This window comes from Periplaneta americana, chromosome 1 (genome assembly GCF_040183065.1).
Source record: "Periplaneta americana isolate PAMFEO1 chromosome 1, P.americana_PAMFEO1_priV1, whole genome shotgun sequence".
In the NCBI taxonomy this organism is placed as follows: domain Eukaryota; kingdom Metazoa; phylum Arthropoda; class Insecta; order Blattodea; family Blattidae; genus Periplaneta; species Periplaneta americana.
Genome location: NC_091117.1, coordinates 229,273,473 through 229,295,803, shown reverse-complemented (window position 1 = coordinate 229,295,803; position 22,331 = coordinate 229,273,473). Strand labels below are relative to the sequence as shown.

At 35.4% G+C, this 22,331-nt stretch overlaps 1 protein-coding gene across 7 annotated transcripts in view; it reads left to right on the top strand.

Annotated features, from left to right (window-relative positions):
* mei-41 (meiotic 41) overlaps positions 1–22,331 on the top strand; it is a 130,411-nt gene that overhangs the window by 18,121 nt on the left and 89,959 nt on the right. For 6 of the 7 annotated variants that reach the window (XR_011334767.1, XM_069838871.1, XM_069838854.1 and 3 more), the window contains 6 exons: positions 617–842; positions 4,854–4,969; positions 13,463–14,543; positions 17,517–17,820; positions 17,902–18,426; positions 21,599–21,770. Coding sequence is in view for 6 of the 7 variants with exons in the window: in XM_069838871.1 (XP_069694972.1) it covers positions 617–842; positions 4,854–4,969; positions 13,463–14,543; positions 17,517–17,820; positions 17,902–18,426; positions 21,599–21,770 (2,424 nt within the window). In the remaining variant the exon portion in view is untranslated. The remainder of the gene's footprint in view (positions 1–616; positions 843–4,853; positions 4,970–13,462; positions 14,544–17,516; positions 17,821–17,901; positions 18,427–21,598; positions 21,771–22,331) is intronic. The other variant, XM_069838864.1, reaches the window with a different exon arrangement.

Genomic DNA, 22,331 nt, shown 5'->3' with positions numbered 1-22,331 from the left:
ACATAGGGACAACACAGCAGAGTTTCAAGACTCGGATCTCCGAACACAGAAGGAACTGCCGCCTTGGCCGTGTGTGTGTGTGTTTTTAACTCACCCTGCATGCTTCATTAATATGGAGTAATATTACATGCAATGATATTATCTTGGTATACATGCTATGTTAACTAAATATCACAGTTACTTTCTTACAAGATGATGGATATACAAATTATTCCTTTCATTGTAACTTGTTAAAATCTATACTATTAGCAAATTTAATGAAGTTTGTGGTATATTCTGAGATCAGTTTATTTTTGTTGACTGGCCAATTTTCTAACCACAGAAGTTTTGCTTTCAAAGTTTCTCTTTCCTGCTCTATTAATTTACAATCATGTGTGTGTGTGTGCGTGCGCGCGCGCTGCAGGAATATTTTGACCAAAATGAAGGTCGCAAAAACTTTAAGGGTAATGTACAGAAATAATATTTTCGTATCACTTTCGAAAGCATTTAATACTTTTTTTTTTTTTTACTTATGTTAAATTTATATTCTGTTACAAAAAGAGTCCCGTGTTTTTAAATTACTCAATTCTGTTTTTAGTACACAACATATTTACATTTAATCTCCTTATTTTTTAAGGTACAGACTAAATTTTATGAGGCATTGCAAGCAATTCTGTCAAGGTTTGGGACATTTACTTCCGAAGAATTTGCAGATGATGAAAAATCGAAACTTGCTCATTCGCTGAAGGACTTTATAGACGTCATAATTGAGCTAAATGGCACTGAGTCAGAAAAACTTGATGCGTTGCTGTTTTCTACAATGAAGTTTGTTGTTTTGGAATGGAAACCGATGAAATTAACAGGTAATTTTATGAACCCTATTAACAAATAGTTGGGAAGTTCCATTACTTTTCTGTGTAGTTACGGACTTTATCCAGTTTGCTCACGTTATACCAAATTCATCATTGATGCAGTTATTCCATTTACTGATCTGAACGTTTATATGCTCAATTGATTTAATTTTGAGTGTTGGAAATGTAATTTACAGGAGAAAACTTTGCATTCTATTGAGAATAAAGTTCAGCATTTTCCATATTCATTTACTTCATTACATTTTAAATTATTTGATATCTATATATGGTACATAAATATTGTTGTTGTTAACCAATGCTGAGTTCTTGGTCATTATTTCTCTTAGTCTCCAATATTTCTTACACACAGTGGGTTTGCAGGAAAGGGCCGATCTTCGCTGAAGATGATTCTGATCTGAATCACTTGTCACAAAATACACACAATGGAAGTAGGTCTATTAACTATTCACAGAGATGTGTATAATTATGTACTTGAAGGAGACAAATTTCACATTTAACACATGAACAGACCCACCTGAATTTTTCAAGTTCCAGTTATAACATACTGTGCTTCAAAGTGGTGGTACACACACGATCGCTTTGGCAGCTCTTGAAAACCATTTTACTTTGATTGTTGTCGCGAGCCGCAAGGCATTTTAAAAGATGTGAAGAAAAGTAGTCTATTTCTAATAGTAGATGAACATTTGTAAATCTTGCAGTAAAATTTAACGATGGTAAACGAAATGTAACCTGCATAATGAAAAAAAAAAATCTTCCGCACCAGGATTCAAACCCTCAACCTTTTGGTCTGTGAATAGGCACAATAGTATAGAGCTATCGAAACGATTCATTAGAAGTATCATATTATACTGCTCGCGTTCGTTTACTGAATATCTTTTCGTCATTAATTTGACCTTACTTTCAGATTAATTTTGTGCATTGTGCATTAGTTGTGAAAATATACATACCTTGCTGTAAAACTGTTAAAATAATACTGGGTTGAAAATGTTGTTAAATAGTGTTGTTGTTGTTATTATTATCATTACTATCATCATTATTATAGTCACGACACTGTTATTCCCAGCGTGACACCTCCTTTTTGCTTATGTCTTAGGAAATGAAGGCTCTATAAAGTATAGGTAGGTAGTATTGTTCTCCATTTTTGTTCTTTTGTTGCCGAGCTACCATACGAGGAATCTATTTGCCACATCGTTAAACATTATCATGTCGTAGCTCCTATGATAATAAATCAAACGCACTGTAATTTAGAAAATAATTGAGCGGCAAATAACGTCTTCGTGTGCTTTCTGCGAACGCCAACGAAAGAGCCAAAATGGTGGGCGATTGTATTAAGTATTTATTGAGCCTTAATAAATGAATAACATCTTCATAAGCGAATCACAAGACGCACACGTTTAAATGTAGCCGACCTGCAACGCGATTGGCTGCCGGAAATTAGAGCGACTGGACTATAGACATGTATAAACATTAATAGTTGTTATGTCGATCCAAGTGGTAGAGCCACGTTCACTTTACAATGGCGGACTGGAGAGAACAGAGGCTTCAACTAATTGCTCTGATCCAAAATGGCTTTTCAGCTTCGGAGAAAAGTCATAGACTGGGATAATTTAAAGGGAAAAATTGTTTCGGGGCCGGGTATCGGTCCTGGGACCTCTGGCTTAGTACATCAATGTTCTACCAACTGAGCTACCCAGGAACTACACCCGACACTGTCTCAGTTTTTGCCTTTATATCCACACACCTGAAGTGGGCTGACAAGACTCCAAAAACCCAGCTTAGAGTGCACACAAACTCTGTGTGACTTAAATTGTGGTTTTCTGTTAATGTACCTACAGTGACGCATATATTATGCAAATCTGCCTGTCGCCTGTTTTTAGCAGAAATACTAAAACAAGGTATGTCAAAATGTGAACTGCACACTACAGATCTTTTTGAAAGTTGCCACAAACTACTTTTGTTCAAGTCCTGCCGCAATATTGATTTAACCCATTTTTCACGCAAGTGAACATTTGATGGAAAGTGATGTCAGTTCCATTTTTATCTCCACTTTTACAAAAGGGTACGCAAACCATTATGAATCGAAGTGTAGATCAGAATATCAATGCCATAACCTGAAAACAATAAGACACTCTGTGGGCCTACAGTAGGATTAAGATCAGTCATTTGGGCATGCTGTACATGTTAATGGGCAACAAGTAACGAACTGATGTCCACCTTTTTCCCATATTCAGGAACAGCACATCCAAGCATAATGGTGACGCTACGATACTGAGTAGGTTGCTAAAGTAAAATGATGCGACGTTATCTTTAAGTTTCAGATAAAACCAGGGTACAAATTAACGGGGGGGATGGGGGATTTCCCTCATAAATTCATATTAACATCCCTGCCAGGGATAACTTCTATCAATCTACAAAAAATATATTTGTTTTAATACGAGTATATTTTATAAAATATAAAGTAAGGAAAGAAATAATATTGATGTATTAACATCACCCGTAAGCTGACAACAATCAATAACCTAGGAGTTACACATCTTACCTTAACTCATTCACATTTGATCCAATCGTGATACAGAGGTGTTATTCATTAATTTATTATTGTTACTTCCAATGTTTACATTTCTTCACAGTAATGTCAACAAGAGCAATAATAATAATAATAATAATAATAATAATAATATGTATGGAATTCTCTATCTAGGATTCTATCCCCTCCTCATCAGAAATCTTTATTCGCACCCTGGATAAAACTGTGCTATCATATATGCTTACCTTTTATAAATCACAATTACATTGCCTTATATTAACAAAAAATTCACTATTTATCTAAACCAATATCACAATTAATGCGCCAATTCCCCTATACAGCCAATGTAAATAATGGTGTAATTGACTGACAACTAGCGGTGGAGTGGAACTATTAGATGATGATACAGAGGCCGTGTATAATAGCGTAGGCAACGGCAAAACAGAATCACATAGTTCTGAAATATGTGAAGACGAACTTTGTACATCAGCTGATTTTTGAACGGGATTCAAATCCATTGTATCGGAACAGGATGGTTGTCGATCGCTGAGTTCCCGCTCACGTTGGATAGGATCTATCTACGGTCTTTTTATTAAAAATTTATCCATGGTCTTGATTAACAGCACAAGAAAATCACATCACAATCACACTAAGTACCGTAGTTAATCGCACAGCGACATTCTTGCAAACTAAAATTAAAGTCTACTGATTCTTTCGTTTTTTATTTACTAAGCACCACTACTCGTCGAAGAAAAATTAAACTGTTCTTTGTTGCTTTTCTCTTAAGATGTATTCCGTTTGATTTAAAATTTAAAAACATGAGTTGACTGTTATTATTAATTAGCCAACTCTTTGTGTACAAGGCCCAAAAATGTTTCCTTACTTTAACTTACGTATTTAAAAATCTGTCTTCACTGATTTTAATAAATCATTCACCTAAAATGAGACGACAGTGTGATAATGATGACAATGTTAATAATAATAATAATAATAATAACACGACAAATAATAATAATAACACGACATTATTGGGTGGCCTCAGGCCCCACGGGCCCATATAAGTTGGTGCCACTGATAATACATATAAGGACAAAACTGAGTAGGCTATGTAATAATGTTTAATAAATTTGAGGACCAAATGAGAAGTAAGAAATCATATTCTGTCTAATATTATGTTAAAACATGCTACATATCTTAAGCTAAAACTTGCAGTAGAAATCCTTTCTTTCATTCTGAATAATTGTCTCGCACTACATACAAGGCCAGCTGACTGAAGGTTCAACTTCAGCTGATATACTGCTGTTTATTGAAGTTTAGATTATAGTTTATGCAGATTCATTACGTTTACATCAATAAAATACACTCTGACGAGAATGACCAAATTTAATTTTGTTCCGCTAGATTCGCGTTTTGACCCACGATGCACTGTGGCCATTCAAAGCATACTGAATAATATTGATGAACTATTTTTACAGATGAAACTGTACAGTCTGCAGCCAGTCTTCTTGTGCTGTTGTTGAAGAAGTTACCAGATATCTCTATAGAAGGTGACATCATTAAGCAACTGGTGAAAGATGTCAAGATAAATATGGTAAGAGCCCATCTTACCTGACAATAGTATGAAATATGATCTGCACAATTATCATTAATAATTTGCAGAGTATTCTTTTCAGATAGCAAGAGTTAATCATTCGAATTTAAATGTTTCTTCCTGTATGGAAAATGTTTATCTTACTTCCTTCCTCTCTCAGTGTTTACTGTTCTTATTTTTTTCTTTGTATCCTTCCACTGCTTTTGACGCTGAGGGCTGGGAAAGATGGTTTTTTTTTAAGTACAGTAGTGAAATTGCTTATCTAAACAAAATATAGGAAATTATGCGACTTAATTACCTGAATATAGATTATTCTTCCTTCCGTAGCCCACCCACCACACTCCTTGACATTATTGCTATGACTAATCCTCAGCTAGTATTAATGAATGGACAAATACCAGCATGGGGTATTTCAGCTCTCGACATAATTTTTCTAGAATACTCCTTGCATTGTCACATCACACTAGGATGATTTGAAGCATATTAATTAATTAATGACGCATTTAACTTACCTTGGACTGAAGCATGGACTTTACAATAGCCTGGATCAGCTTACTTAATATCCTAAGAGTGAATCCTAACCATTTTTTCCCTATTACTACATAGCGTACTCCCAGTAAAATAGTGTCGCAACTCGAAAATCGTGATTTGTAAAGATATGCTATTTCCTACTAAAATAGTGCTGTAAAAGTATTTTAATAAGTAGGTACTGAAACCTTTGTTAATCTACTATTTTATTATTATTAGAATTTCGTACCTCCAACTAGTACACAGTATGTGCCAAAACAAACAGCTTCAGTAGTTATTTCAAACAGTACTGAAATTATCGCTCATCTGCTGTTCACATTTCCCTAGCAATGAAGTATTAATTTATTGTATACAATAGTTTGACAAATTTTGAATTCAGTGTTGTGTTCATTTTTGTAATTATGGTTCTCACATCAGAGGAGAAGATGTTCATTTTCGAGCATTATTTCCAGTCATACGGAATACTGAAATTACAAACATCTCTGAAAACCAAGATACATCGTTATAACATGCAAGATGACATAAGACTGATCCCGTACGATAGAACTTCTCGACGACAGCTAACATTGTTGTGTTATTTGGTGCTGCATTGTTGAATCATTGCATTGGTACTGCTCTTTAACGTAGCGCAAGCTTGGCCTATTCTGACGTCCCACTCTGTATGACCGGAAATAATACTTGATGATAAGCACCTTTGCCTCTGTTGTGACAACCATAATTGCAGCACTTACCTCAACACTGAATATACAATATGTTAAACTATCATATAACATAAATAAATATTTGGTTGCTAGGGAAACATGGACAGCAGATGAGCAATCATTTCAGTATTGTTTGTTTTGATGCATACTGTAGAACATGCTGGAAAAAATTTACGAAAGTAATATGTGATATCCGTCATACGACAGTATTTTACTGGGAGTGCGATATGCTAGTGGATTATAGTGACTTTCTTGTTGTTAGGTTGAATTTCTTTTAATCGACTTTGTTTCGAATTTCGGGTACAGTGGAATCTCGTTGCATCATTTCCGTTAATGTCGTTTTCCTGTCTTTTTTGTCTGCTTTTTTTGGGGGTTGCAGAAATAGTCTCATATTTAACGCTGTTTTTTCCCCGGTTCCATCGTTCCTCGAACTGCTGTTTTATCACATTGATCACTGAGAAATCACGATCCTGACACACTATTTTCCTGCATGGATAGTTTTCTTCAGTGTGGAAGGATAGTTGTATTTAGTGTGGTCACAGCTTTGGACCTGGATTCTCATTGTTTAAAATGTTCCCTTTCTTCTCTCTGCACATACTTCTCTTCGCTCTCTGAATTGATTCTGCCACTGGTGCATAACTGAGTTACTGAAGCTAGCACATGTGGAGACGAGAATGTGCAGCTTCGAATTTCCAGAAATTTCAAAGCCCAACCACATCTTAACAATGAACACAATATTTACGTGACTACAGTACACTTTAACAAAATGTTGTCTTGAAAACTGGAGCGCGTCTTATATTCACATTCAAACACTTAGACTCAAATTAAAATTTATGCTCTATTTATGTTACAGGATGTGATGGGGAAACAACTGACAAAACGGCCACTGCGAATTCGTGTTTTCTCGTCTTTTGCGCACTTCTCATCCGTAATTTCTTGTCCATTTTTGACAGCAATCATTTACTTACTTACTTATAGCTTTTAAGGAACCTGGAGGTTGATTGCTGCCCTCACATAAGCCTGCCATTGGTTTCTATCCTGTGTAAGATTAATCCATTCTCCATCATCATATCCCACCTTCCTCAAATCCATTTTAATATTATCCTCCCATCTACGTCTTGGCCTCCACAAAGGTCTTTTCCCTCTGGCCTCCCAACTAACACTCTATATGCATTTCTGGATTCGCCCATACGAACTACATGCCCTGCCCACCTCAAACGTCTGGATTTAATATTCCTAATTATGTCAGGTGAAGAATACAATTCATGCAGTTCTGAGTTGTATAACTTTCTCCATTCTCCTGTAACTTCATCCCTCTTAACCCCAAATATTTTCCTAAGAACCTTGTTCTCAAACACCCTTAATCTCTGTTCCCCTCTCAAAGTGAGAGTCCAAGTTTCACAGCCATACAGAACAACTGATAATATAACTGTTTTATAAATTCTAACTTTCAGATTTTTTGACAGCAGACTAGACAACTAAAGCTTTTCAACCGAATAATAACAGCCATTTCCCATATTTACTCTGCGTTTAATTTCCTCCCGAGTGTCATTTATATTTGCTGACAACAATCACTAATAAGAATAATAATTTTAACTGCATAAGCCAAATAGAAATGATCAGGACGAAATTAAAATACAAACTGCTGAGCCATTTATACCTGAACCGACACTTTCTGAAGTCGAAATTTCGATAGGAAAGCTGAAAAAGTACAGATCTCCAGGTATCGATCAAATTCCAGCAGAATTAATACAAGAAGGTGGAAGCGCATTATCTGGCGAAATTTATAAGTTTGTACTTGCTTTTTGGGAAAAGAAAATTTGCCAGAAAAATGGAAGGAGTCCATAATTGTACCTATCTTTAAGAAGGGGGACAAGACTAACTGTAGTAACTTTAGAGGAATATCACTTTTGTTGAAGTCGTACAAATTTTGTCCAATATTCTTTTGAGAAGATTAACTCCATATATAGATGAAATTATTGGAGATTATCAGTGTGGTTTTAGGCGTTATAGATCGACTATTGATCAGATTTTTTTGTATGTTCGACAGATATTGGAGAAAAATGGGAGTATAAGGGTACAGTACATCAGTTATTCATAGATTTCAAAAGGCATACGACTCGGTTAAGAGAGAAGTTTTATATAACATTCTTATTGAATTTTATATTCCCAAGAAACTAGTTCATTTAATTAAAATATGTCTCAATGAAACTTACAGCAGAGTCCGTATAGGCCAGTTTCTATCTGATGCTCTTTCAGTTCACTGTGGGCTAAAGCAAGGAGATGCACTATCACCTTTACTTTTTAACTTCGCTCTAGAATATGCCATTAAGAAAGTTCAGGATAATACAGAGGTTTTGCTTGTCTATGCAGATGATGTGAATGTATTAGGAGAAAATCCACAAACTAGTAGGAAAAACACGGGAATTTTACTTGAAGCAAGGAAAGATAATATGGGTTTGGAAGTAAATCGCGAAAAGACACAGTATATGATTATGTCTCGTGACCAGAACATAGTACGAAATGCAAATACAAAAATTGGAAACTTACCCTTTGAAGAGGTGGAAAAATTCAAATATCTTGAAGCAACAGTAACAAATATAAACGACACTCAGGAGAAAATTAAATTCAGAATAAATATGGAAAATGCCTGTTATTATTCGGCTGAGAAGCTTTTATAATCCAGTCTGCTCTCAAAAAGCTGAAAATTAGAATTTATGAAACTGTTACACTGCCTGTTGTTTTGTATGATTGTGAAACTTGTACTCTCACTTTGAGATAGGAACAGATGTTAACTGTGTTTGAGAATAAGGTGCTTAGGAATTGGGGCTAAGAGGGATGAAGTTACAGGAGAATGGAGAAAGTTACACAATGCAGAACTGCACATATTGTATTCTTCACCTGAAATAATTAGGAACATTAAATCCAGACATTTGAGATGGGCAGGGCATGTAGTATATATGGGCTAATCCAGAAATGCATGTAGAGTGTTAGTTGGGAGGAAGACGTTTGGGGAGGCCGAGATGTAGATAGATGATAATATCAAAATGGATTTGAGGGAGGTGGGATATGATGGTAGAGACTGAATTAATCTTGCTCAGGATAGGGACTGATGGCAGTCTTATATGAGGGCGGCAATGAACCTCTAGGTTCTCTAAAAGCCATAAGTAAGTAAATAGCTACTAAAATGACTTAATAACATTTTTATTTCATTATGAGATTTCATAAATACAATTCTTAAAAATTGCGCGTCTTTAATTAAACCAAAAGAATTTACCCATAATTATTGACAAAAGAGTAGCGTGACGTTAGTCATTGTCAATCAATGTTGTGACACCAACTCAAACCTCTGATACTGCAAGTGAGGATGAATGTGATGTATAGCTAGAGGTAAAGAAGTGCCTTTGTAACCTATTTTGATAACAACTTCAATCGTGAGTGGTTTTTAGCACAATGTGTATTATGTTCGCCAATTTTTTTCTGGATTTTAGGATAAAAAAATTGGTGTACATATAATATTCGATGGTGTAAATACGATATTTTCGCATTTTTATATTTTGGCGGCAAATCTAATTCCGAGAAAAATTTAATTAGAACATATAAATGAGGTTTGTACCTCTTCAGGTTTCAAATATGATCGTATAAGTGAGAAAAACATATAAACGAAAAATGCATAACTGAAATAAAGTAACATGGAAAGTATAGGAATTTTGCCAGACTTCAGAAAAAAAACGTGTAAGTGAGAAACATGTAAATGAAGTTATACTGTATTTTGTATTTCATTGTTTAGAAGTATTATTTTTGTATGAAAAAGGTTTTGATTGGAGGTATAATTTTGAAAATAACTAATTTTCTTGCAACGGAACTCCGGAAATATCTGTGTATATAATTTAATTTATAACTTTACCTTACATAAGAAACAAAAAATTATATATACAAGGTATAATTGGAAAGGTTTAAGCAGTGTGGTTCTAGATGCTTAAAACTGGGGGGCCCGGATTGGAACAGAAAGCAAAGGATGTCCATGTGCAAAAAAAATTTAAGGGCTGGTCAAAGTTCATGTAAAATAAAAAAATCATGAAATAATTTCGCACTTATTCGCAGAAACTCCTATATTTCGCAATTTTTACTCAATTTCACATTTTATCGCGCATTATAAAAACCACCGTAAGATTTGAAGTTCCCTCTCTAAGGCACAATTACGTGATTACATAGCGTTTGGAAACTTTTCGCATTTATCGCGACTACGAAAATCTACCATCTCTAATAATTAACAACAAATATTCTTGGGGTCAAAAGACCCCAGATAAGTAGCACGAAATTCTAGAACAGCTAAGTTGTGAGGGTTATTAAGTTGTAAAATTTCAGCGAAATTCGCTTTCTTACTATCTATTATTATCGTCATCTGAAACAATTTCGCAGTGACCTCTAAGCCTGCTGAGCACAAAGTAACGCGGCCCGGGCCATAGTTGCTACAGCTAAACGGTTACACAATATGTCATCTTTGTGTTTCTCGCTTAGTTTTGAAATCACTGTGCCGCTACATTCACTTTCCAGAAAACTATTCCATTTTACTATTGAAGATTTATGACATTCACTATCAACATGCTTTGCAAGTTTTTCTCCTATTTTTTCCAATTGCAAAATTCAGATTTAGTGAATACATGTTCAACATTGCTTGAATCAGATTGAGCGAAATGGCAGCAAGGAAAACAGAAAACTGCATATTTCTGCTCAGAGTATTCAATGAATTTATACCTATCAAATCGTTTACTGTTCAAACTTCTGTTCTTATTATACAATAACGTTTGTTTGTAAACTGACTTACGTGATTTGTATGGACCATCTTGGATCGATGCACTGATATCAAATGGTTCATCTATATTAGAAACATTTGCACTCACCTTTACATTACGGAGTTGGGGAGATATCGATGCATTTATATCACATGGAGGTTTGTATACATTAGAAACATGTTGTTGTTATCTAATGCTGGGCTTTGGCAACGAAGCCATTAGCGTTCTTGCTCTCCAATATTTCTCTGTGGTGGATCCATCAGGTAGAACTTCACAGGCTAATTAACATTAGAAACATTTGAACTTGGATTTAAGTCACAAAGTTGGGGGGGGGGAGAGTTTAAGACATTTTTTTTCAGTTCACTGGGTTCACATACACTTTCATTGCACTTACGCTTATCATGGGGAAGAAAATATTCAAAATATTACATTGTTTAGACAAAACGCAACTAATATAAGAACACTACTATTATTGTGAATGCAGACACCATTGTTGGTTGAATAGAACTATCTGAAAATGTTGATTGTGGTGTGCATGTACTGGATATACTATGCATGTTAAAATATTATGTTTTAAATTTATTTCATTTGTTATATTTTTTAAACAGGATAAATAAACTGTATCTTAAAAATAGCATATCGTTAACTTAATTCCAAAACCTCGTAACTCACTCGGATGTCGATTTTCATTTGTTGCGCGTTTTTGAAAGTATATCCACAGATCCATCTACTGTCAAAGCAGTGAAGCTTAATTTAAAATACTAACGACAATATTGGGCTACTTCGAAACCACTTAATTTCTTTCTCACTTTCAAAACGCGCAAAAAGTGAAAATCAACATATGATCGAGTGATGAGGTTTTGGAGTTAAGATAACGATATATAGAATAAATAAAGCTTTAAAATTAATGTGCAATTAAGTTCATTAAATTCTTTAGTTTGCTTTAAATCAAGTAAATGAACAATTTATTCAGCAATAATTACGAAATTTCAAAATAATTATTTCATTAAAACTGGAGGGACCCGGGCCCTTCTGGCCCTAGGCTAGAATCGCCTCTGGGTTTAAGACTAGGCTTGTAATTTGAAAATGACAATAAATGCACGCTATTGCGATGTATCCCCTTATGACTACATACACCAATTCCAACATTGTTTCCACTTTTGGAAGCATACCGAAAGTCCTTCATTAGGGTGTTAAGAATTTTCTCCAAATTTGCTTGAATTTCTTCTATGATGTCAAATCACTTGCGTATGAGGGGCAATTTTAGTTGATGAAAAAGATAGAAGTATCAGGAGAGTATGGGGATTGGAGAAGCACAAAAATTTGGAATTTGGTCAGAAACTTTGTGATGGTTAACTCAGCAGCCATCTCTTTAATTGTCAGTCAGTGGTCAGAATGAACTACATCACGAATTCTAACAATGTTGTTGTCCGTTTTTGAAGTGGAGGGGTGTCCAGATCGAGGGTCATCTTCAACTGATTCTTGGCCATTTCTAAACTTGCTACACCAAACAAAAATATTGGACCTGCTAATATATTTATTCCCAAAAGCTGTTTTTAAAAGATCATAGGCCTCTGATGCCAATTTTCCAGTTCTAAAATAACATTTTATGCAAATACATTGCTCTGATTTTCCATCCACAGTTGCACACGTAAAATACGCCAACAGCACTTACGACGTCCTTTCACAGGATGCCACCCTCCACTGAACAAAGATAGAGCAAAGACCTTCATGGAATCATTCAAGGACAAAACAAACTTTGTCTTTCTATCCCGCAACAAAAACAACCCCAAACCAATAAGTAATGGCGGCTCAGTCTTAAAACTGTCCAATCAAACCTCGTATATGAAAATCACTCTTGTGAATCCTCCTTGGTTACGATGATTCGTAGGTGTATAGTGTCAGTTCATTTTATGATTACTTTAAAATTATAGTAGAACTTATCTCTATGATATTATCAAGAAAATCAGTTCAGAACAGACGTCAAATAAACATAAACAAAAACATAATACATTCCCATTTGTACTCACTGATGTCAACAACGCTGTATGGAAGTCTGAAGAACTGCCAACAGCACAAGTTAAAATTTTTCTCACTTCAAAATATGATGCATATTATACTTTGATTAAGCAAATTGAACTGAGAACACAAGGTACTTGTTAGTACCACTAGCCAATTAAGAGATAAACAAATATGCAATGTTGCAATGTTATAGATAAAGGAGAAACAAACATTCAAACCTGGAAATGTTAGTTTCGTTAGATTTTTGTTCAGTGAAATGTGTTCTCAGTTTATGAAATAGTATTATTTAGATTAAGCTGTTTGATTTTGATGTGTTTTGGTAGTTCACAATGAAACTCCATGTTTGCAAAATGTTGGTGAACCCTGGATAGTTTTCCCAGAGTACTTGAATTACACTAACATGGATATCTTATATTTACACGCTGCTTTCCTTGTGTGGGTTTCAGAATGTCATTCCTCTACTGCAGTGGCGTGTGTATGAAGACTTGATATCATTCATATCGACTTTGGCTACAGAGGCACAGGAACAAGAACCGAAAGGAGACAAGTTTGCAGATACTAGGGGCGAAAATGAAACTAAAGAAAGAACTGATGGAGATTCTAGTTCTGAAGAATTAGTGGAAGATAAAATATCTGAAAATAAGTATATTGATGAAGAGAACGAAGACATTCTTATAGTAAATATTGATGAGGGTGAAAAGAGAGAAGAAGAATGTATAAGTGATGAGATTCAAATGGAAAGTGCCTACGAGGACGAGGCAACAGAAGCGATATCAGTCGAAGGCAGATATTTGGTCGAGGTTCCATGGCCAGTCACAAATCCAGAATCCAGGGAAAAGAGGACAAAATGTAGGAAAGTGAATTCTACAGAAGCTGGTGACAGTCTTGTCACATCAACACGTACTGGTAGTGATCGTATCGAAGAGTGCGGTGGCCCATCAACCAGCTCCAGTAGCAGCAGCACTAGTCCTGATGATGATGATGACGACGACGATGTGAAACTGGATGATTCCAATTATTCTGAATCTGTAGGAGTTAAAATTTACTGTATTGAAGGTAGCTATACATGGTATAAGTTACGAAAGCAATTGAAATCACTTATAAAATGTGTGAAGGATAAGACTGAAGCATTGGAAGTGGTACGAATATTGCAGCCTGTGCATAGCATAGTAAGGTGTGCGATGGAGGCTGTCGTCTTGTTGGAGAACAATTGCCGCTGTCCTCCTGCCGCATCACCTTATCTCTTTGTATTCTTTGATGGCAGTATTGGTGACGTGGTGGAGTGTTTGACAAAAGTGCTGTCGACAGTGTCGTTTACAAGAATAGAAGACTTTGAAGAAGTGTTTGTTATTTGCGTGGAGATAGTCGGCATTCTGCTGCACATGCCTGAGTCAGTTCATGCTCCCCGAGAACAAATCAAAACGGCCATTACTCTATTATCAGTGCCATGGCACAAATATGTCAGTCCACTTGGTGATATGGACCGTGATATACTTGGCCTTGCACCCAAGTTACCTGAAGTATCAGGTGAGTTTATAAGTTTTATTTTTAATATATAGTCGAACATCTTTCAGAGGACTCTGAAAAAATGTGTAAATTGAGGGAAAGTGTAAATTATGGGAAGTAGTTTACTCATAACAAGAAAATTAAACATACAGTGTTCAGTACATAGAATGACTTTTAATCAGTGTTTGGAACTTTTATAACACAGGACTATATTAAATATTACAATATTATTAAATATTTAATTTAGAAAAGGCAAATTTTCATGCACATTATTTGAATGGCTTTAAAATCTGAAAATATAAGGCCTACACACACATTTCAAAGTGAAACACGACACTGGTTGTTTTTACAAAAGAAATCTGATATTTTTTACTGTTTACATCTCTTATGTCTCAAGTTTTTTATTTTCTTTCCTAGTTTGTATAGTTTGTCAAAAATTGAATGATCTCTAGCAGAAAAATACCTACAGAACAGTTACATCTGCGCTTGTGTGAACACCACCACTGTCATCACCACCACTAGTACCACCACTGTCATCACCACCACTAGTACCACTACTCTCACCACCACCACTAGTACCAGCACTGTCATCCTGCAGAATGTCCTCCACAATTGTTTCTCACCTGTGATCACATTTCCTTTCATGAAAAAATCTCGTCACAAAAGTTTTTGTACTTGAATCTACATAAGTTGACTCTATTTATAGCAAAATTTAAGTTGGTAGTCGCAATTTTATGTTCAGTTTTTTGTATGAACGCTATCCTTTTTTTCTCCCTTTAGTAGAAACAATGTAAATTGCAGGAAATTTTAAATCACGTTAATACAGGGGCAAAAATATATTATAATAATAGGAAAAATTGACGGCACCAAGAAAAAAAATTGTAAGTGACGGGAAAAGTTAATTGCGGGAATTTAATAAAAGTGGGGTTCGACTGTAAACAAATAGAACTGAGCACATCAAACTGCACCACTAGCTTCATGGCCGGGATGAATTTCAGTTCGTGAAATTGTGTGTCCAAGAAAAAATTGTTCACGAAGAAAATTGGTGTATGGGGAGGTTTTCATGAAAAAACATTTCTCTTGCTGCATTCTTGGAATTTTTCAGAATTACTTATATCACCATACAGTAGAGGGAAAGAGCAATGTGTCATATTCCCAAAGTACTGGTACTGTAAAATCTTTGTGTAATGTACGTCCACTGTGGAGTAACAGCATGAAACGAGTGAGCTTGGGTTCAAATCCTGGTTGGAACAAGTTACCTGGTTGAGGTTTTTCCTGGAAATGCTGGGTAAGTTTTGGACTCATTTCACTGCATTATCACCATCTCACTCAGATGCTAGATAACCATCACAGTCGATAAAGCATAATAAAATAAACAAATTAAAAAATGGGTTATTGCATATCACCTGATCCAGTTTTGAATTGAGTAGTCCATATGCAAAACATGCTGTATGCATAATATTTCGAAAATGAGATATTGATATGCCTGGATTTTTTGTAACATTGCCTTCTAATATCACACTACTGAACATAACCGCACCCACCACTAAAACAACTTCAGAAGAAACACGAAGCAAGCAAGGACCTCACTAGTTCAGAAGATGGCTAACATGAAGAAAGTAAATTACCAACTTGGTTTCATATTAACACAGGAAAGTTATTTTTGTAACAGATCTTAAGTGTTAAAAGTGTGTAATCAGGATGTATATTCCAAAATATGTTAAAGCCTTTTAAAATTAAAATATGAATATCTGCATCATTGCAAAATCTTCACTCATTATGCATTGTTCGTACAGATACAAAATCTGCTAATTTCACAGACCAATGGTGAGTTACATTTGCAAAATCTGCTGTATTCAACTCCATAAGAATAGTATGAGAAAAATTATTTGTTTGATATATATGAGTAAATGAGTAAATCTATCATTGGTAGTCAGGTTGGCTGTACTGTCCAATTTAAAAACTCGACTGAACATTTCGGTTCCATTTATTTCACCAACACGTCAATTTTTCCCGAAATTTATTATTGTGAGCATATTGGTGTGAATGTATGTACATACTGTCATGGTTAACAATATACTTGAAAAGATTGAAGCAGAGTTCCCTGTAAGGAGATATTTATTGGCTCCTTACCGGATATTTGGAAACCTAAAGAAAAGGAGAGAGAGAGTCTAATATTATCAGCGTCATTGAAAATCCAGAATAATTTGGAAGTTATGAATATTAACATATCTAGAAGAAGACAGATTGAAAAACGTATTCAGAGACATTTTCAATATTAAAAAGAATTAAATTTGTATTCGATAGATGCAAAAGCAATAAGTCTGTCTTAGTTCGAGGAGAACTTTTATAAAATCTTGAAACTGACAAACGAAAACATTTGTAAAGGATGGGGAAGAAACTTGAATGTTTAAATGTTTCAGCATTGATGTCTTCAAAGATGAAAACCCTGTTTCTGAAGATTTCATTGAGGAAGTCGACATTGTTGAGTTAATAGAAGGCAATAAACAGAGATCAGGTTTTTCAGCCTGCATGTTTCACTATATGGTTCAGTATTATTTTATTTTCTTTGATTGTACAGATCCAAAGAGGGAAAAGCTCGCATGCCTAAATTGACAAGAAAATTGTAATAAGTTTTAAAAACCCGATAAAATTGGGTATTTGTATAAAATTCAAGATACTGTCTTGGAGTGAATCTGTTTGCAGTGAATCAGAGTGAAAGGTGGTAAGATAATTTAAATTTAAACTGGAAAGTTTTATGTGGAATGACCTGGTAATCAATGCAAATTTCGACATGCTGGAGATGAGGTAAGTCATTTTCAACCAAATAATGACTCATAAGTATGATTATGATGCTGCAATAATAGTAGTTCAACAATAGCAGTGATGTGCTGACAGCAAGATCAGTGATAATAATGTCGATAAACAAGAATCTGACATATTACTGTATGAGTATATTGTTGTTGATTGTTAAATTGTTCATTTTGTTTGCAGGTCTCAGAATCAAATTGATGTGTTTGGAATACCTTCTATATATTCCATTTACTGAGGTATGGGAATGGAGATTTGAATTAATGAAGTTCTGTATCAAATGTAAACGGCATGAGTATGCTATTGCCGTTGTCCACAGTCTTCCGTACGTCCTTCACATTAAGATGTTCAGTCCCAATAAGACTTCAGTTGAGATTCTCCAGCGTAGCTTGGAAATCAGCAAAAAAAATGTTCATCTCCAGAAAGCTTTGGCCTCGGTCGTCGGCGATATTAGTTGTGTTATCTCAGGCAGTTGTTTGTACCTGAGGTGAGATAGATTGATTTTAGTTGGACATTATTTTGTGTTTCATATTAGTTGATTTCTGAGAAGTAATTTTAAAATTTGCAGGAAGATGGATGCATCCCAGATCACTTACAAGATGGTTTGTGTGGAATGTCATCCAGATAGGAAACTGTATTGTGCATCGGAATTGGATTACATGGAAACATTTGAGGCAAGGATTTTGAAGTGTCTGGACTTGGTGAATTCTGAATATTCCGAAGTACGTATTTTAATGATTAATGCATTACGGCAGCTGTCTACACATCTGCCATCATTTCATCAATCTGATATGCCACCACGTTGGATTCAACTCTTCAGTGATGACGATTCGTCTGTAAGGCTTCATTTCGCCTCTTGTGCCAAGTACCTTGTATTCAATCCAAAATGGGTAGAAGAAAAACAGTCGGAATCTGAAACTCTGTTGGAGGAGCACATTCCTCTGAGCCAAAAAGACAAACTACAGCTGTCCCACTCGATCCCACTGATGTTGCTTTGTGTTGAGAAAATAACAACTGTAGTTTATGAGAGCCTGATGAAAAGAAACAGAGAACTGCAGCACACCATAATCCTTGCTCTGAGATCGCTTGGCAGGTAAGATGATTATTCAGCCCAAAATAGAACTACAGTAGAACCTGTCCCCCAGTTATCCATTTTTCCGATTAACTATTTCTTTTTTTTATTATTATTAAGTAAATAAAAACCAAAGATCACCCAAGAAAAAACTTAATGTCTACAAACATTACAGTACAGGTTTACATATTACTCTGCTGAAATATTGAACGTGGTTTGCTCTATTATAGCACATGCATGCTGTGATGACACAATGTGTTACTTATGTTAAGAACCAAGGCTAGCTGCAGTATCACCATTATTCAAAATCAAATAGTTCACGAAGCTGTATAGGTCCATTGTTTTTGTGTTCATTTTAACACATGTTGTTGTTATCCAATGCTGGCCTTTGGCAACGAAGCCATTAGCACTCTTGCTCTCCATTATTTCTCTGTGGTGGATCCAACAGCTAGAACTTCACAGGTTTGTAGATGATCTGCAGTCATTTCTTCTTTGTGGCATAGAGGACAATTAGGATTCGTGTAAATTCCTATTTTATGCAAGTGTTTGGCCAAATCATGTTCCGTAAGCAGTCTGAATTTTGCTACTGCAGTTTTACGTGGGATTTCTGGAATTTTTTTTTTTTTATTATTAAAATGTTCCATTTTTTATTTTCGGCTTTGTTACATAGTGCATGGTTTTGCTTGATTTTATATTAATTGTTTTTAGTCTTTTCATGGATTGAAAAGGTAGGCTTTTATTTGTATTCAGAATTAAATTGGAGCCTTTTTTGGCAAGAAAATCAGCAGTTTCATTTCCAGCAATTCCGCAATTTGCAGGTATCCATTGCAATTGAATTCTTTTCTGTAGTTTTTGAAGTTGTTGAATCATTTTGTGACATTCTTTAATTTGGATTGATATCATTTTATATGAATTTATTGTGTATAATGCTGCTTTAGAATCAGAGAGTATGACAGCATTTTGAAATTTATCTATTCTGTATGGTAGGTGTTGGAGTGAAATATGAATAGCCGTTATTTCCACATCAAAATTTGTTGTATGATGTCCTGCTGGTTGATAAAATTAGAATAATGCATACATAATTCCTGATCCTGAGTTGTTATCGATAGCAGACCCATCTGTGTAGATATGTAACCATTCTTCTGGTGGGTATCTATTGTTCACAGCTTCTAATGCCAGCGCTTTTAGTACAGGTTTGGAAGTTTCAGATTTTGTAACTGGTTCTTTTAAATCTAGTTGAATGTTAATTAGTTCGAAGGTTAGAGAGTTTTCTGTGCTTAAAATGTTTTCTTTAGATTTAGGAAGATTCAATTCTATATATTTTGATGTACCGAAGTACATATGATATTTCCATGCAGATATTCTGCGTCATCATATGATGAAAGAGTGATGGAACGGAGAAAAATTCTCTCCGGCGCCGGGATTTGAACCCGGGTTTTCAGCTCTACGTGCTGATGCTTTATCCACTAAGCCACGCCGGATACAACCCCGACGCCGGTCAGAATCGTCTCAGATTAGAGGGAACCCAAGAGATGGAGCTTAATCTGAGACGATTCTGACCGGCGTCGGGGTTGTATCCGGCGTGGCTTAGTGGATAAAGCATCAGCACATAGAGCTGAAAACCCGGGTTCAAATCCCAGCGCCGGAGAGAATTTTTCTCCGTTCCATCACTCTTTCATCAGATTCAATTCTGTTTTTATTTCCGTGAATTTGGACAGGAAACTTGTTTGTTTTCAACTTGGTTGGTTGTAACAGTCTTTTTCCCCATTTCGTTGTTGTTAACCGTATCATTTTTTCATGGTGTGTTAGTGCCTGCTCCTCTAGAGTTAGACATATTGGAGGGTTCTGGGTTAGGGCTTGCATTGCCGTGATTGGAGTTGATTTTGCTGCACCAGTTATTAGTCGCAGGGCCTGATTTTGGCATACTTCTAATCGATTCAGGTTAAAATTATTTGCTGTAATTATTACCTCCGCATTGTAATTGATAGGAATATGCTGATCTATTATAGAATCATTTCGAAGGTTAGAGGGTTCAAAGTCAGCGTTTTCTATCAGCTGCTTCTGATATGTGCTGTGTTACATAGTGTTAATACTTCATACGTAATTTGTGAGTTAATGATACAGCGATGCTGTGAAATGTTGCAAAAACTATGCCATTCGGAGAATGATAGCGAAGCATGAAGGCATAGCTTTAAATAGACATCAGAAGGACTCTTCATCTGTAGTGTAGTGTGGGTAGTAGAGTTATTGCAGCATCACATTCCTCTCAGGGAAGTTCTTTGCTTTGAAGTGCAGCAGGCTATATTTGACACACAAGCAATTAAAAACTGTAAGGAAAACATAATTACTACATTAACTTTGCATTAGTATTAAGATAGTACTGCTATTGTGCTGTTCTTAATTAGAAAGTTACTGCACAGTCGAAAATAAAAGAGGGCACCAGCTCTTAATACATAAATTTCATAATTGAGAATAATCTGTTTATTTATTATAGGTGTGTGATTGTATCTGTATTGATTACGTGCGTTGTGTACTTATTTCAATAGATTCGTGTAAGAAATAATTAAAAAAATTATGTGTTCCCGTTTCAAATGTTGAAGATGGAACAAGCCTAAACCTTGTAGTGATGATGATAACGATGTGTTCCTCTTTTCTGTTTGTTCAATCTGCTATTTAATAATGCTGTATCAACTGCACAGTTACAGGAATGAGATGAGTCGAGGTTTACCTGACATTCACCTTACAGTTGGATAATCAACTTGGAGCACAAGTGCCACTGACTAACTTCTAAACGAATAATGTAGTGTATAGGCGTGTATTTAGGATTTCTCTGTTGATGAGTTTTCTTATTCATTTCGTGGAGTTGAATGCATAATCATAATGTTTTACTTTACGTTTCTCATAACTTGCGTAGTGATTTTGTTGTGCCACGCCCATGTCATGGAAGTTCTGTTACATCTGAATTTCAGAGTAATCCCTGATAGCAATATAAATGTTTTCGTCTTCTTTCCTTGAGCTATTATTGTGTAATGAGCGTCAAGTTTATTGGTTTGTTTGTTGACATGTCATAATTATTTGTTGCCCTATATACCCATTTGAAGACTTTATGTCGTTGGGCTTGTTTTCGTACTACGCTCTATGTGAAAGCTAATTTTTGTCATGTTGTGTGTTCAAGCAAAGTTGATTTTTGCAGGGTTCCACTGGATTGTGTTTTAATGCCAACATTTACAAATCTTTTACTTCTCATCGCACATCCAGCATCACTAGTACTCCATGTTGGCATGATGAGTGTTGGTGAAATTGCAGAGGCTCATAATGTTAGCCCTTATGACATTTACATACGTTTCAAAAAGGAAATGTGTGAGGTAGGTTTTATTTCAGTTACTGAATTTTCAGTCAAAATTTCGAGTTAAAAAAGGATTTAAGCTTCCTCTGGAAATTCGATATTGGCTGTTATTGCTTTCTTTGTGTCTGTAATCTGTTAAATAACACCATTCCTTACTGTATTATTTTTAACTGGATACCTCTGCTTACTCGTAACTTGAAGGAAGAAGACTGAATACTGAGATGCAGAATGAATTTAGGTTTTAAAACACACTTGGAATGCATATCTGCTGTATTACCATGAATGTGCAGGGTGCACAATCTATCTTGCTGCCTGTTGCTAGTCTTTTGCCTGCCACAATGTTTAATCTCACCTTAAATTACAACAAATATTCCAAACGATGTCGATCTGCTTGTGAACAAGATTCAATAAATTGTTGAAACTAGACTCAGTTACGAATGTCAGCTCTCACGAACCTGACTAGGTTCTTCAGAAGTCCATTAACAATAATTGTTGTGGGTGTCTACTAATACATACCCTGATATAAATATAGCCACATATCATTAGTAAAAATTGATTCTATATTTAATGATATACAGGA